At 40.3% G+C, this 17,101-nt stretch overlaps 1 protein-coding gene across 4 annotated transcripts in view; it reads right to left on the bottom strand.

Moving 5' to 3' along the window:
* sytl5 (synaptotagmin-like 5) overlaps window positions 1–17,101 on the bottom strand; it is a 134,743-nt gene that overhangs the window by 6,415 nt on the left and 111,227 nt on the right. For 3 of the 4 annotated variants that reach the window (XM_078409170.1, XM_078409172.1, XM_078409171.1), the window contains exons 10-15: window positions 13,934–14,038; window positions 11,743–11,799; window positions 8,992–9,170; window positions 8,679–8,781; window positions 6,768–6,929; window positions 5,289–5,397 (exon numbers count right to left, since the gene is read on the bottom strand). In XM_078409170.1, coding sequence (XP_078265296.1) covers window positions 5,289–5,397; window positions 6,768–6,929; window positions 8,679–8,781; window positions 8,992–9,170; window positions 11,743–11,799; window positions 13,934–14,038 — 715 coding nt within the window. The remainder of the gene's footprint in view (window positions 1–5,288; window positions 5,398–6,767; window positions 6,930–8,678; window positions 8,782–8,991; window positions 9,171–11,742; window positions 11,800–13,933; window positions 14,039–17,101) is intronic. The other variant, XM_078409174.1, reaches the window with a different exon arrangement.

The following is a 17,101-nucleotide window of genomic DNA, read 5'->3' as shown; positions in this document are numbered from 1 at the left end:
CACAAATACAATGCATGGGGACGAACTACCAATCATTACATGAGTGGCTGCAAGGTGACCAAGGTGGAAAATCAAGCATTCTAGAATCGTTAACTTTGAGGAAAGGAAAGGAGAACGGACAGATTTAATAATAAAATATGGCATTGAGGCACCAATGAGAAAGGAACATAAGTGGAAAGATGACGTGGAACTAATTTGGGCAAATTAAGAAATAGTTGGGGGAGAAAAAAAAATGTTGGCAGTTGTCTTTATGCTCCAATAATATAGGTCAGGAAGTTACAACTGCACATTGCAAGGGTAATACAATCCTTATGAGGACTTTATATAAAAATTGGGCAAAGCAAACTAGCAGTATTAATGGGGAGAATGATTGTGAGGTGATATAATTTTAGATGCAAAAGTGTGAAACCAAAGACAAAACTAAATCAAACTATGAAGGTTATTAGCGCAAGTTGGCTGTGGTAGATGAGAAAACAATTCATGACTAAAGAGAGAAGATAAGTTTGCATTAGCTCAAAAGAAAAGACGTACAATGTTGGCAAACAATAAGCCTGAAGTTTGGCACCATTTCTGAACAGGGAAGGAAAAACAAGTAATTTTACAGAAATGAATAAAAACAACTTTGATCGGTTGGTTATAAAAAAAGATTAACCAAAGTTAATAGAAGTACCTTTCAGATTGAGAGGAACATTTGTTGTGGGTAATAAATAATAGGCAGTCAGCGAGTCATACAGCATGGAAACAGGCCCTTTGGCCCAACTTGCCCACACTAGCCAACATGTGTTCCAGCTACACTAGTCCCACCTACATGCATTTGGCCGATATCCCATCAAACCTGTCCTATCCATGTACCTATCTAATTGCTTCTTAAACATTGCAATAGTCTCTGCCTCAACTACCTCTGGCAGCTCATTCCATACACCCACCATGAAAAAGTTTCCCTCAGATTCCTATTAAATCTTTTCCCCTTCACCTTAAACCTATATCCTCTGGTCCTTGATTCCCCTACTATGAGGGAGTGGATCCTATGATTGCCATCTTCCAAATTTCCATGGACTCTAAAAAGATTTTGCCCCGTCAGAAGACTGCAATTTAGCTAGTGTTAATTTCAACTCTTAAACAATAGATGCAGGAGTAGGCCATTCGGCCCTTCGAGCCAGCACCGCCATTTGCCATGATCATGGCTGATCATCCACAGTGAGTACCCCGTTCCTGCCTTCTCATATCCCTTGACTCCGTTATCATTAAAAGCTCTATCTAACTCTCTCTTGAAAGTATCCAGGGAATTGGCCTCCACTGCCTTCTGAGGCAGAGAGTTCCACAGGTTCACAATTCTCTGAGTGAAAAAGTTTTTCCTCATCTCTGTTCTAAATGGCCTACCCCTTATTCTTAAACTGTGGCCCCTGGTTCGGGACTCCCCCAACATCGGGAACATGTTTCCTGCCTCTAGTGTGTCCAATCCCTAAATAATCTTATATGTTTCAATAAGACCTCCTCTCATCCGTCTAAATTTCAGAGTATACAAGCCCAGTCGCGACAGTCCTGCCATTCCGGGAATTAACCTCGTGAACCTACGTTGCACTCCCGCAATAGTAAGAATGTCCTTACTCAAATTTGGAGAACAAAACTGCACACAACATTCCAGGTGCGGTCTCACTAGGGCCCTGTACAACTGCAGAAGGACCTCTGCTCCTATACTCAACTCCTCTTGTTATGAAGGCCAACATGCCATTAGCTTTCTTGCTTGCTGTACCTGCATGCTCCCTTTCAGTGACTGATGAACTAGGACACCCAGACCTCATTGTACTTCCCCTTTTCCTAACTTGACACCATTCAGATAATAATCTGCCTTCCTATTCTTGCCACCAAACTGGATAACCCCACATTTATCCACATTAAACTGCATCTGCCATGCATCTGCCCACTCACACAACCTGTCCGAGTCACCCAGCATCCTCCTCACACAATCACACTGCCACCCAGCTTTATGTCATCTGCAAATTTGCTAATGTTACTTTTAATCCCTTCATCTAAGTCATTAATGTATATTGTAAATAGCTGTGGTCCCAGCACCGAGCCATGCGGTGCCCCACTAGTCACTGCCTACCATTCTGAAAGGGACCCATTTATTCCCACCTTTGCTTTCTGTCTGCCAACCAATTTTCTATCCATGACAGTACCCTACCCCCAATTCCATGTGCTCTAATTTTGCCCACTAATCTCCTAAGTGGGATCTTATTGAAGGCTTTCTGAAAGTCCAGGTACACTACATCCACTGGCTCTCCCTTGTCCATTTTCCTAGTTACATTCTCAAAAAATTCCCGAAGATTAGTCAAGCATGATTTCCCCTTCGTAAATTCATGCTGACTCGGAACGATCCTGTCACTGCTATCCAAAAGTTCTGCAATTTCTTCCCCACCACCGATGTCAGGCTAACTGGTCTATCTGAATAGACAGAAGAGAATGAAGAAGGGTCCCGACCCAAAACAATACCTATCCATTTTCTCCATAGATGCTGCCTGACCCACTGAGTTACTTCGGCATTTTTGTGTCTAACTTTGGTATAAAGCAGCATTTGCAGTTCCTTTTTATTATTCATCCCTTCTATGTTGGACACACAACAGATTCCTTAGAAACCTGCTCTTGGGGAAACTTGTAAATTGAAGAATGGAGGGAGAGAGAAAATGGAATACAACAGACCAGCCAACCTCACTTCAGTGGGATGCTAGAAACCTTTTTAAAGGTGAGGGAGCAGGCACTTTAAAAATAATAATAGATTTGGACATGGTTGAGGTGAATTCAAGAAAGGACAAACATATTTGACCACTCGATTAGATTTTTTTTTTTTGGAATTGTAACAAATAGAATCATTGAGGGGAAGCAAGTGGTTATCATGTATTTGCCTTCGATAAGATGCCACCCAAGAGATTAATGAACAGAATGAGAGTGAATTGGATTAGAAATAATATACTGGCATGGATTGAAGATTGGTAAAACAGAAACCGTAAGAATAAATGGGTGATTTTTGTGTTGGTAGGTTATGTCTATTGCATGGAATAATACTGGGGCCCAGCTGTTATCTCCGTCAATGGCTGGTATACACTGATCAGCCAAAACATTTTGACCACCTGCCTAATATGCTCCGTGTGCCGCCAAAACAGCGCCGACCTGCCGAGGCATGGACTCTACAAGACCCTTGATGGTGTCCTGTGGTATCTGGCACCAAAACATTAGCAGCAGATCCTTCAAGTCCTGCAAGGTGGAGCTGCCATGGATTGGACTTGTCGATCCAGCACATTCCACAGATGCTCAATCGGATTGAGATCTGGAGAATTTGGAGGCCAGGGCAACACCGTGAACGCTTCATCATGTTCCTCAAACCATTCCCGAACAGTGTGGCAGGGCGCATTAGCCTGCTGAAAGAGGCCACTGCCATAATTGCCATGATGGGGTGTACCTGGTCTGCAACGATGTTTAGGTAGGTGACACGTGTCAAATTGACATCCACATGAATGGTCGGACCCAGGGTTTCCCAGCAGAACATTGCCCAGAGCATCACACTCCCTCCACCGGCTTGTCGTCTTCCCACAGTGCATCCTGGTGCCATCACTACCCTCGTGCATCGATGTGCCTTGGGCGCCCAACACCCTATCGCCGGTTTGTCCCTCCTCGGACCACTGTCGGTAGGTACTCACCACTGCCGACCGGGAGCACCCCACAAGCCTTGCCATTTCAGAGGTGCTCTGACCCAGTCGTCTGGCCATAACAATTTGGCCCTTGTCAAAGTCGCTCGGGTCTTTACTCCTGTCCATTTCTCCTGCATCTAACACATCAACTTCAAGAACTGACTGTTCATTTGGTGCCTAATATATCCCACCCCTTGACAGGTGGCATAAGAACAAGATAATCAATGTTATTCACATCACCTATCAGTGGTCATAATGTTTTGGCTTATCAGTGTATATTAAACTTGATCCTCCGATGTTTTCTCATGAAATATAACTAGGTGGTGAGGAGGCTTCTGGGCAACATAGTCTGGCTTTGTAAACAGCCAATGATAGGTCATCCAGTAAGGTCATCTTCCTTGGAGTGAAAAATAGGAAAGCATGGTGTAGGATTAAAAGACGTATTCGGAGGGCCCTTAGTGTTCTTTATGTGAATTACCTAAAGTTAACATGCAGGTCCAGAATTTATTATTCTGGAGCTGCTTAATTTTCAACGCTGGGATGTTGGCCTTTATTGTAAAAGTGTTTAGGCTTTGTACTAAATGGTAAAAAGGAAAATAATGACTCATTTATTCTTACTGTTTCCTGTCTATTAACCCATCCTCAAACCAGGCCAGTAATATTACTCCCCAATCCCAGTCATCGCAAACACCATTATATACAGACCTGCTGTAAACAAGTTTCACATTCTTGCATAGTCTACTCTTACATTCTGCGCTGTCATTGCAAATACATTAGTTTCCCTGAGTTTCCCTTATGAACCAGTTGCGTGTCTGATATCAAAGAGCTGAGACGCACTAACACTGGCTAAAATGCTTCACTCTCATGAATCTGGGAGTCATATATTCTATTGGTGGCTGCTGTACAACTAATACCTTCTGGGCTTTTGCAACTCAATTATGAGTCTCGCACTGTAAAAATATTAGTTTAATATAATTTAATTTGTGATCATTATATTATGTACATACTACTCTGCACCTGCACTAATCTGCTCAGTTTAGTTGTAGAAGCCATTTACGCTTAAATTAGTTACTGTTATTATATTATGGCCATGTTTAATATTTCTAGTTTCTATTTGTCTGTAATTTGGAAGGTGGGATTTGATATGTAGAGTTGCGTGTCTACATCTGAGGAGGCTAGCGTAGCCACATAGATTGGTGGTCAGTTTAGTCTTGGAGGATGGAGAAAAAAGTTTTTTACCACGCCACACAGACTGTAACACACGGTATCGACTGTATTGTTTGTAGAAGAATCAGTTGATAAGAACGAAAAGTTATGAATTACTCTTTTGATTTGTGCTACTTTAATAAAGACCAATTAATCAAGAAACAGCGTTTGGAAGATTCGTCTTTGCTATCTCAGAGTGCGGTGAGTGCATAAGCTATACCTCCACCACATCCCCGAGCAGTAATGGCTATCGAAGTTGGACTTTGAGAAGGTATAGAAACTGCCATTACATTGGTTCTGAACTCTAGAGCTGTATTTTTATTCGATGTAAAACTACCATCCTCTCAGCAATCAGGAATGAATTGTAAATATTTAAAAAATGAATGAAAAGCTTACCTTTTCCTTCTTCTGGTGGAATGCTCAAATGTTGACCAACTGGAGTATAACACAAAGCCACTGTCAATTCCCCTTTGTATTGTAGGACATCGTCAATTGCAGACTCAATCTAAAACCAAAGCACAAGTACCTCTGCAAAAGTAGTATTACAAACCATTGATTACCTAATATCCATTATCTCCAATAGAATGAACAATGCTGATGTCTGAATAGTGTTGTTCCTTTTTATTCTCCATCCCAAATAAGTTAGAACAGGATTTAGAATTAAATTTGCTTCTAAACTAAAAAGCATATCTTGTCTGAGACTGGACCAGAGAGAGGTACACTATTAAAGTTTTATGCTTGTACTCTGCAGAATGGAATGGGCACTGATTTTTTTTAAAGTTTCAGACCTCTAACATCATTCGCCTCAAGGAGCCTGTCATGGACGTTATATGTAACCATGGTTAAAATGACTAGCTTTAATTGAGGAAAGACAAACATTGTTTCAGTTCGGTTGTATTATAGCATTGCACCAAATATAAATGATGCTTATCAGAAGCATCTGAAACCTCTCAGCCAAATACATTTTGAGAAGGTTATCATTTTGAAATATAATTTGTTTGAATTCATGCATTCACACAGGCAGGCTTACCATTTTGAATGTAAATACTATTAATTAACATTAACTTCTTTCATGTCCTGTGAAAATGAAGGGCCTGTTTCAGTGCTCTGTGACTGTAAGTAGGCGAGATACAGGAAGATTACTGTAGGAGCCATTTGTGTTTATTAGCTATCTTAGCATATTATATTATTTTGTATCCTGCTGTATTATTTTTGGACATTTGGGGGTTGTGAGATGAATACAAGACTTACATATATGGGCATATATGGACTGGGAGGAGCCAGAATTAAGAGTATAATTGGGAATGCACTGACGTAATGCTTCAGACACGAGAGGAGCTTGGCTAGATACAGTTCTTACCAAGTCTATGACGGGAGAAATACAATCTGTAACACTACTTCAATAAACGACTAATTAAACTGAAACGTCGTGAAGATCTCTCTGTTGTTGTTGTTTGTGTCAAGAATGATCAGTCCACTCCTTTTGTGAAGTGGTGACTAAAGGAGATGACTCGATGGTAAGAATCGAAGTTGCCACTAAAGTTACAATAAGCTTTTGACGGTACCTTGGTACCATGGCAATAATAAACTAAATTCAATTAAACCAGTATGATAGTGTTGTACAGGTTACTGTCGGGAAGAGAATAGTTTAGAAAGTAACCTGCACCGAAGGTTCCTACATTTCTGAGCACTTCTGCTCAAGAATTCATCAAACAAAATGCTGCCCACTATTGGGCTGTGGACATTACTCTGGAACTTTAGTATGCTCGTGGGTATGTCATGTTCCGAGATCTAGACTTCACATCAAAGCTGATAGATCAATTCAGATTTCTGCCGATTCCTCTCTGGCTTGTAAACTTCCTGTTACAAACTTACCTTAGGCTGCAGTAGAAACCATTCCTCAATTTGTTTTCCCAAATCCCAGGAATCAAGCAGTATTTCCACTTCACCCAAGAAGCTGTTCCGCCCAAACCTGTCATAGTGCCAGACGGAGACTTGTAGAGTTCGTGTCTCCAGTTGTGTGTGATTGATCACATACTATAAAAATGATTGAGAGATAATTTACAGATATTAGTAAAGGAGCATGGTCGTCTAGAATCATGCTGTAAAACTGCTTTTTCACGCCACAGAACAGTACAGCGCAAGAACGGTCCCTTAGGCCCACAATGTTTGTGCTGAACATGATGCTTAGTTAAACTGTTCTCATCTGCCTGTACATGATCCATATTCCTCTATTCTCTGCGCTTCCTTGTGCCCAGCTGAAGTCTCCTACACGCCACAGTCAGGGCCGTCTTAACGCATGGGCCTGATGGGCACTTGCCCGGGGCCCCACGAGCTTATATGTTTAATTTTATCGACCATTTACATTTTTATTCCTGTGAGTAGTTGTCGTAGGGGCCCCAGTACACTGCTTTGCCCGGGGCCCATAATGCTGTAAAGACGGCCCTGGCCACAGTTGTATCTGCCTCCACCACTACCCCTAGCGAGTTCCAGGCCCCCACCACTCCCTGGGTAAAAACATATGCCCCACAGACCTCCATTAGACTTTCCCTCTCTCACCTTACAGCTATGTTCATTACTGTTGAACATTTTCAGCATGGGGAAAAGGTTGTGACCAAACTCCAGCTTACAAATGTTTATCAGAAAATATATCTGCAAATTTCTGTAAAATGCTGTTTATTTCAGTCTTATCCTTCAGTAGGATGGTGTAAGCTACTGATCTCAAGTGCATTGAAGGTTGGAACTATACATTTACATGATAAAATGCTGCTCTTTTTTATTATTAAACAATGATTGCACTGAATGACCCAAGCTGAACACAGAAATGTGGGTACACACGCTTTGTCACAATTTAGATGTTAGAAAAACAGTCTTTTATAAAAAATAAGCATCCCATTCAACTTCTTTTAACATAAATGATAGATTTCAAGAGCTGCTCGAAGGCCCACTTGTGTTGCATGTAGATGATGTTACCGTGTTTGGGAAGAGTTGTGGAAACTGGTGAATGTCTTTCTACCCACAACCTAATAGCTCATATAAACACTGAATCCTGCTTCAATTATGAACCATAATTAAGCATTTACCAATAAGGTGGAGTATGCATTCACAGTACGCATCATCCGCCCTTTTGGTCATCAATTATTGGTGATCAATATGGTGGCATAGTGGTGCAGTTGTAGGGTTGCTGCCTTACAGGGCCAGACCCAGGTTCGTTCCTGACTACGGGTGCTGTCTAGTAAAAGGATATCCCTTTTTACTAGAAACACCAATGGAATGTTAGGGCACAGTGGCACAGCTGGTAAACTGCTACCTCACAGCGCCAAAGACCCGAATTAGATTCTGACCTCGGGTGTGTCTGTGTGGAGTTTGTATGTTCTCCCTGTGACTGCGTGGTTTTCTCCGGGTGCTCTGGTTTTCTCCCACACTCCAAAGACCTGCAGGTTTGTAGGTTAATTAAATTTCCCCTAGTGTGCAGGTGGCGAAACTGGGAAAACATGAAACTATTGTGCGGGCGGCGAGGACTTGGTGGGCCAAAGCAGCCTGTTTCCACGCTGTATTTCTAAACAAAAGTCAATCTGTTTTATGCCTGTTAAACAGATGCAGTGTCCATGCATTCATACAATTTCTTGACAAACTAATAACATTGCTTTTAACAAGCAATGAAGCAAACAGAGGAAGTGGTTGCATATAATGTGTTCCAGATTATAATTTGAAAAGAGAGATAATGAGCAGCTCCTCAATGTGGTTAGTTAATGATTTGATTATTCACAAAACACAATAACAAACCCTTAATGTTTCGTTGAAAACTGGATTTGTGGTGTTGGATTTAAGCTTGGTCTTGCGTTTGCTTTGCTGAGACTTGTCTGGGAGGAGATACATCTTCACATAGCTGGGGGTGAAATAAAAATGATCAGTTCTGAGAAACAATTAAACCACTCCCAAGAGAGATTATTAATAAGCACTGTGAAGTTCTCTTAAAATTGTTAAAACACGACTGGAAAACTACTTGGTACACTTTGGTCCAACCACATTGTGATTATTTTTTTCTAGTTTAAAGACAAAGCTATTTCCTCAAAGAAAAAAGAAAATGACTACTTACGGATCAGTTCTCTGCTTCTTCTCGTCAGCAACTGCTAAATTGCGGCATTCTTTCACGGAAACGCTCAACGCCCCACTTTTGTAGCTGTAATTGATTCGAAGAAGAATTTCTCCACTGATATTCACGCTGCCGTAATCACCTGTTTCGCTGTAGACACTCATCATGCTACTCAAACTGGTCTACAAGAAGATACAAATAGTGTTAGCAGATCACATATTAATGTGGGATTATCGTGTTTGATCACCATTTTATCTCATGTTCAGGCATACCAAGAATTAAGTGGAATATCAGGTCAATCTCGTTTTTATAAACGTAGAAAGATCTGACGATACACAACTTCTGCTTCATCCTTGACTTTCCTAGTAAGGATATCCCTTTTTACTAGAAACATCAATAGAATGGCAGGGCACAGTGGCACAGCTGGTAGAGCTGCTACTTCACAGCGCCAGAGACCCGAATTGGATTCTGACCTCGGGTGTGTGACATATGTACGTTCTCCCTGTGACCACGTGGGTTTCCTCCCACATCCCAAAGATGTACAGGTTTGTAGGTTACTTGGCCTCTGTAAATTGCCATGAGTGTGTAGGGACTGGATGAGAAAGTGGGATAACATAGAAAGGGTGATCGATGTTTGGCATGGACTTGATGGGCCAAAGAGCCCGTTTCCATACTGTATCTTTAAACTAAATCATATTATTCCTTTACACCATTAACTATGTCCAAAATATTCAGGATAACACCATACAGAAGAAAATATCTACCAACAACAGAGGTATGTAATGAAATGAACTGATGAGGTACATTTAGATTTCTGTTTACTTTGTCCTTATTTGAAGAGTCCATTGCACCATTCCAGGGACATGTTTGGTCTGTGGAGTCTGCTGCTGAGATTGGTGGTGTTATAAATGGTTGGAAAGATAGTACATCCTGAGAATGGTCAAAGGGGACATCCCAGACATCCTAGAAGTAGGATGAAGTTGGACAATCCATCCTTTTTCTTACGAGGCCAGATATCGGGGATTCTCCAATATAATAATTGAGGTGGGGCTTTGCTTACAATTAATTATTTTGAGAAATGGACCACTGTATCAATACATTTACCGAGTCACAGAATTCTGCCTAGAATGCTTCATACTTCGCACTATTAAACAAATTGAAGAAGGATTTTAATTCCTTAAATTAACATGGACTAATGGGTGAAACTTCAATTTAAATGGTCTGAGTCGTTTTATAGGGCCCATGTAATTTTTACTTAATTAATTTCAGATTCTGTAAAAGGCAGGTGAACTGTCTGCAAAGGTAGAGAAGATTCAATGTTTTCTAAGGTGGAAGAACAATGAATAATCTGTAATAAAACGCATTATTCCACTCAGGGGTGTGTAACAAAACATCACTTTTGTAGCTTTCATTTGGGCAGGTTTTTTTTGGCCTCTTGCCCTTTGCAGGGCATTGTTTTCCTGACTAGACTTGAAAGCTTTACCATAATCACTCCGCATGGTTTTATAAATGTCCAAATAGAAGTGTGGAAATTATTTTTCCTCTACTTGCAAGGCTCCCATCTACTCAGTATCAAAAACCTAGTTGACCCCAAGAAAAATTCATACTTCTCATTTAGAGGTTAATTCTCATCCACATTCAAATTCTGAGCTCCCTGTTATACCTGAAAGTTGTCAACTTGTGAATGAAATGAAGAAGAAATGTAGTTGTTGGATTCAGGGGTGTGCCTGTCCTAACTTAGGGGTGCAGGGAGAGTGTGCAAAATAGCTGGTATTTTATAAAACAAGCATCTCCTCAAAAGACTGAATGAAAGTTTGTGTTTGCCTGCTGTTTTGCTAAGTGAATGATTATTGGTCGGAAAGATGAGAACAAAAGGAAAATAAATATTTAACATAGAATTCCAAATGTGATAGAGATTACAGAATTAATAGTGAATACAAAACTTTTGTCTTGATTAAATAGTTGACTTGCTTGAAATAACATTTACCATGCCAACAATACACAATGGTATTAATTTACAAGATTATATTCATCACTTCAAATAAAACCTGTATTTCAACAGAAAATCTGGTCTAAAATCAGGATTTAACCATTATAGTATATCAAACTGCTAGGAACTGTTCAAGTTATGTAATATTTTAAATGCAGCTATTTTGCTTCACAAAATCATTGATTGTTTCCAAATGACTATTTAATATTGATGCATTTATTCTTAATTGAGAATTTCTTTAACTGATTCAACGTGTTTGTTAATTGGTAAAATTATGGTATTTGCCGTTTATTAGATACTGAATAGTCTTTGGCTGGTAGACACAAAATGCTGGAGTAACTCAGCAGGACAGGCAGCATCTCTAGAGAGAAGGAATGGGTCGAGATCCTTCAGACTCTTTTGGGTCGAGACCCTTCTTCAAACTCTCTGGCTCCCTTAGGGCTATTCCAATTATTTGTGGCAATACAAATGGTACATTTCATTGATGTACGATTCTACAAATCTTTAATTAAAATGTTCAACAGTACCTAACGTATAAGCAATGAACCGAGTGGATTTGCAGGTGATGGGAGCATGTTAATCTTTCCGACCTATCAAGATCACATATGTAAGCATTTATTTTAGGGGGAAAGATGCATTTTGAAAGAATAAGATATAGAAATGCAAGTGAAATTTACATCCTGAAATGCAAGTCAAAGCTGTAGTTGTACAAGATAACAGCAAGAAACAGATGGCTGAGTAAATGAGAAAGCAAGGCAACTTACAGTTTCTGCATCGTGATCGGGTATATTAAGGAACGTCCATCTCTTGTCGGAGCTCGACTGAGAAAGCATTGCAGCATGTGGCAAGAATTGAGGAAAAATAGAAAGACATTGCAGAGTGACAGTGAGCAAACAGCACAGCAGTAAAAGGAAGGGCTCTGTTGAGAGTGGATTTGCACAAAGGCAAGATTTCCAACATTAATACATCTGAAAATGGTGTTTGGAATAAAAACTGTATTTTCTTTGAGCAGTAAATTAAACATCTTGCTAGAATAACCTGTAATCTGAGATCATCAGCCTAGGGAGTTCCATCTTACACAGTTTAAATGTAGCAGTTGTGATTATTTTTAAGCCATTCAACACCAACCCTTTGTATCATGAGAAGCAAATTCATGACAAAAAGCTTCGTTAGCTCCTCAATTTCGGTGTCAGTAACATCTTAATATGTAAACCAATCTATAGTGTAAAGAAGTATTACATTCAAGCAGACAAGGAATGAAACTAATGACATAACCAAAGATATCACAAAATGCTGGAGTAACTCAGCGGGTCAGGCAGCATCTCAGGAGAGAAGGAAGAATAACTATGACATTTTTCACATTTATCTCAGGGACTTCAATATTTCACCACATTTTGTGGTGTACTCTGTTTCTCAGTCTCCTTCTGCCAAAACAAATATAGACTGGAACATTTCCAATTATTGATTCACCCAGTTTGCATATGTGTCTTTCAATTTTGAAAAATCCTTCATTTAAAAAAAAAATTACTGTTGTTTTGGTTGTAAGACATTCTCTAAGGTAGTCTATATCAAGAACAGCAAATAAACCACTGTAATCCAGCACAACACTTGCAAACTACAAGTTTCCATAACATACAGATCACTATTGTGGTACAGACCAGGAATTGTGTTTAAAAGGAATGGGTATGTTCTGTGGTTCATTAACCTAAAGGCAAATACTGGGAAACACCTAATGTCATATCAAACACAAGGATTAGGATCAAGAACTCTACTGAAGGAGCAAGGACAAAGTACACATCCTGCTACAATTAGGGCAAGCACAAGCACTCTCTGCTGCACCAATAAAATATTTATTCCATTCATCTCATAAAATGTGGCCATTGCCACCTATTATCAAATTACAAACAGCTTTGTGTTGCATGAGGGATTGCTTTTGAAGTGTCCATATCCATGGACTTTAGCAGGTAAGGGGGCCATCTACCATTTGAACCTTGTTCTAAGACATGAATGGAATCATATTGACGCCGCTGGGCCTGTACTCGCTGGAGTTTGGAAGGATGATAGGGGGACCTCATTGAAACTTACCGAATAGTGAAGGGCTTGGAAAGAGTGGATGTGTAGAAGATGTTTCCACTAGTGGGAAAGTCTAGGACTAGAGGTCATAGCCTCAGAATTAAAGGACGTTCCTTTAAGAAGATAAGAAGAAAGAAATTGCTTTAGTCAGAGGGTGGTGAATCTGTGGAATTCTTTGCCACAGAAGGCTGTGGAAGCCGTCAATGGATATTTTTAAGACAGGGATAGATAGATTCTTGATTCTTACGGGTGTTGGGGGTTATGGGAAGAAGGCAGGAGAATGGGTTTAGGAGGGAGATAAATCAGCAATGATTGAATGGCACACTAGACTTGAAGGGCCGAATGGCCTAATTCTGCTCTTATTACTTATGACCTTATGACATAGACCATTACCTTCGACCCAACGTCCCCACACTGTGGGATCAATGTGCCCCATTTACACGAGTCCCACCTGCCTGCATTTGGCCCATATCCCTCTAAACCTGCCCCTAAACCTATCCCTCTAATTGCCCCTCATGTTCCTCTTAAATCTTTCCTCACCTTAAACTTGCGTCCTCTGGTTTTCATTCCCCTACCCTGGGTAAAAGATTGCATTCACCCTATCTATCCCTCTCATGATCTTGTACACCTCTACAAGGTCACCCATCATCCTCCTGTGCGCCAAAGAATAAGGCCCAGTTTGTTCAACCTCTCCCTGTAGCTCAGACTGTCGAGTCCTGGCAACATCTTCATAAATTTTCTCTTTCCAGCATAACAACATTCAATTTATGATCATTATAGTTCATCTTATTAATTACTTTATCATTATTAAAGATAAACATATTAACCTACTGTGAATTGTAAATATTGAACTGATACTATAGACATTAGTTTTAGACTTACAACAGATAATCCACTTCCCAGACTGCTTCTTGCACCGTTTGGACGATACATGGAGACCAAATCATCGATGTCTTCTTCATCAAAGTCATCGTCCTCAAGGTAATCCTGAAAGTCATATTTCACAGTGAATGTGCAAATTGTTGTAATACAATTTTTTGGTGAAGTTTGCAAAGAGAGGGCATGGATTCAAGGTTGTTATTTAACATTGTGTGATACCATGAACATACCAGACCAGAATAATGACCCATTTTGGTAATGTCAGTGAAAATAGAGATGCATTTTAATCACCTGACACTGCCCATTGTTAAATGAAAAGGTTCATCCCAGTATAAGTAATCAGTGTGCTGATACGTTACTTATGTGAGCAAAAGCAAGAGCCACCATGTGCTGGAGATAACCATGATAACCTGTTTCCTGGAAACAGGAAATCCTTTCCCCCATACATTTCCACGGGGGGGAGCTTGCTGCCACATGCAGTAGGTAAGAATGTTTGGTACTATGTAACTTTGTTGGTGTGAGACATTACGACTTTTGTGTAATACCTAGGTTGTATGCAAAACAACGCATTTCACTGTACCTAGATTATTCAATTATTCAATTATTCATTCATTCAAATAAGCCCTTAAATTGTGACAATGCGCATTTAATTCCAAAATAAAACATTCATTGGTTTGATAACCATATATTCTTTCAGGCTATACAACCAATTTCATCCTTATGAATATTTAGTCATTGGGGAACAAAACCAATCATCAGTTGGCTTTATCCAATATCTATAGAAATTTGTTATTAAGATGCCATGTTCAGTAATTCCTGGGAGGGCACTCGCCTGTGCTCAGTAGCTGATGTGTTCCTGAGTAGTCTAGTCATTTACACTGATGTTTGTGATAAGTCACAACACAAACAATCTGTATTAAACTACTGCACTGATTTCAACTCTGATTAGGATAGTGACTGGTATTGCTTTCATATTCCTGAGATGCAAGTTTAAAAATGTCTTCAGGGGCAGTCACTACCATGGACGAGGTGCTTCAGCCCAGATTGTTCAGGAGCACCCTCAGGCTGGGGGACCCAATCAGACAATGCACTGCCCACAAAACACTAACTGCTGGAGGAACTCAGCGGGTCAGGCAGCGCCTGTGGAGGGAATGGACCGGCGATGTTTTGGATCGGGATCTTCAGAATGAACCGCCATTTGCAGTTCTTAGCATCTCCATTGTGCTGCCTGTAGTGGATTTAAGCTAAACTCACCCTCTGGTTCAGGTTCATAAGAGTTACCAAGGTGATTGATAAATTCCGAGGGGGAATAGTATATTTACAAATAATAAATGTGAGCAGCTTATGAGCATACCTACATTTTATGGAATTGCATCTTCAAACTCTGAATCCAGTTCCACCACTTGTATTTGTGGTAGTGTTACAACGAAGAAAACTTATGAGGCAAGTTTTATTTTACAGAGAGTGGTGGGTGCCTAGAACATGCTGCCAGGCAGATGGGATTGTGACATTTACGGGGCTTTTGGAAAGGTACATGGAGATGCAGGGAATGAAGGGATATGGATCATGTGCAGACAGCAATGATGCATTAACTTGGCATCATGTTCGGCACAGGTTATGTGCCGAATGGCCTGTTCCTTATAACTGTTTTATATACAGCATGAAAACTTAAAGCAGTTGTACCTGTGAAATCCACTTTCAGAGCCCTTCTGCCAAAACAGGTCAAGATAAAACACAGGACACGACAGCTGAATAGACCTTTCGGCATTGACATTAATATTGTAAGATTAAACTATTCATTGGTGACTTATTTTAGGAATCCAAGTCAGCATTATAAAATTTAGAGAGATCTGGATAAAAGATTTTGCCCCTGTATAAATGTTGAGTTATAAAAGTTATTCAAGACACTGCAAATATCAAGATACCCGGAATTAGAAGGAATGCTATCTCCAAATATTGCTTGCATTTTGCAGATGAAAGAAGAGCAGCAGGCAGAAGGAGTTGTCAGGAAGATTCTTATCATTGTACAAATGGGGCAATCAGCTGCTTCGTAATAACTGCAATGGTTATTCACAATCAACACCCGGCTGAAGTGAACTGATCTATTAATACATATAATAGTGCTCTGACCTTTGTCCCCAATAATTAGTCAGCACCAGATGCGCAGCGACACACATGGGTAAAATTCTTCACCACACCAACCCCTGAATGACAATGACTCATATCTAGGATGGCAACAGTTCATAAGTCACAGGAGCAGAATTCGGCCATTCGAGTCCCCTCCACCATACAATCATGGCTGATCTATCTTTCCCTCTCAACCCCATTCCCATGATTTCTCCCCATGACCTTTGACATCCTTGCTGGTCAATAGAATAAAAGACTTGGTTTCCTGTGGTAACAGCACAATATTTTTACCACAGCACCTCCAGTATTTAGTTTTCTTTTTTTTTTGTTTGTAACTGCATTGGCCTGACTACCCTGGGGTCAGAGGTGTCGAGATGGCTCAATGCCTTAGCCCTATGAAGGGTAAGCACAGTAGCCTTTGATGAACGATCTGCTCACATGGATAGACTCCATCAGGGTCACTCCTCATCCTTCCTTCAATGACAAAGTCCGCTGCCTAAAGAATTTCCCCATCCTTCTGGACTGAAGGCTATTTGACTTTGAGAAACCGATTAAAAAGACAGCATCTGACAGCATCATTGGAGAACATGGTGATGTTTCTGGTCGCAACCCTTCTTCAGGCGGAACCGAAACGTCACCTATCCAAGTTCTCCAGAGATGCTACCTTTTTTTTGTGTATTAATTTGCATCTGGAGTTCTTTGTTTCTACTGGTATATGACAGTGTACTCAATTCTAATATTAACTGTTTGGTTAACTCTAGAGGCAGTTGAGAATAGGAAAATACATTTTGTAACTTTGGGTAAAAAGTGAAGCTGGTATATAAAGAAGATTTTAAGTGAAACTATTTCTTGGATGGCATGTTACGATAAAGAGATTTAAAAGTGCCCAGAAATTACAACCATGATACTCCCAGTGATACTATTTTTACTTCCATGGTTTCTAATCAACCAGTGTAGTGTGCCAAGTAGGCCGAAATAACGACAAGTAGTCAGGGTTAACGAAAGTGTGTTTACTGTATCTAGCTGGAACTCCAAAGGGGATGA

Source organism: Rhinoraja longicauda, chromosome 12 (assembly GCF_053455715.1).
Source record: "Rhinoraja longicauda isolate Sanriku21f chromosome 12, sRhiLon1.1, whole genome shotgun sequence".
NCBI lineage: Eukaryota > Metazoa > Chordata > Chondrichthyes > Rajiformes > Arhynchobatidae > Rhinoraja > Rhinoraja longicauda.
The sequence above is the reverse complement of the archived record's forward strand: the minus strand, read 5'-3'. Positions and strand labels throughout refer to the sequence as shown.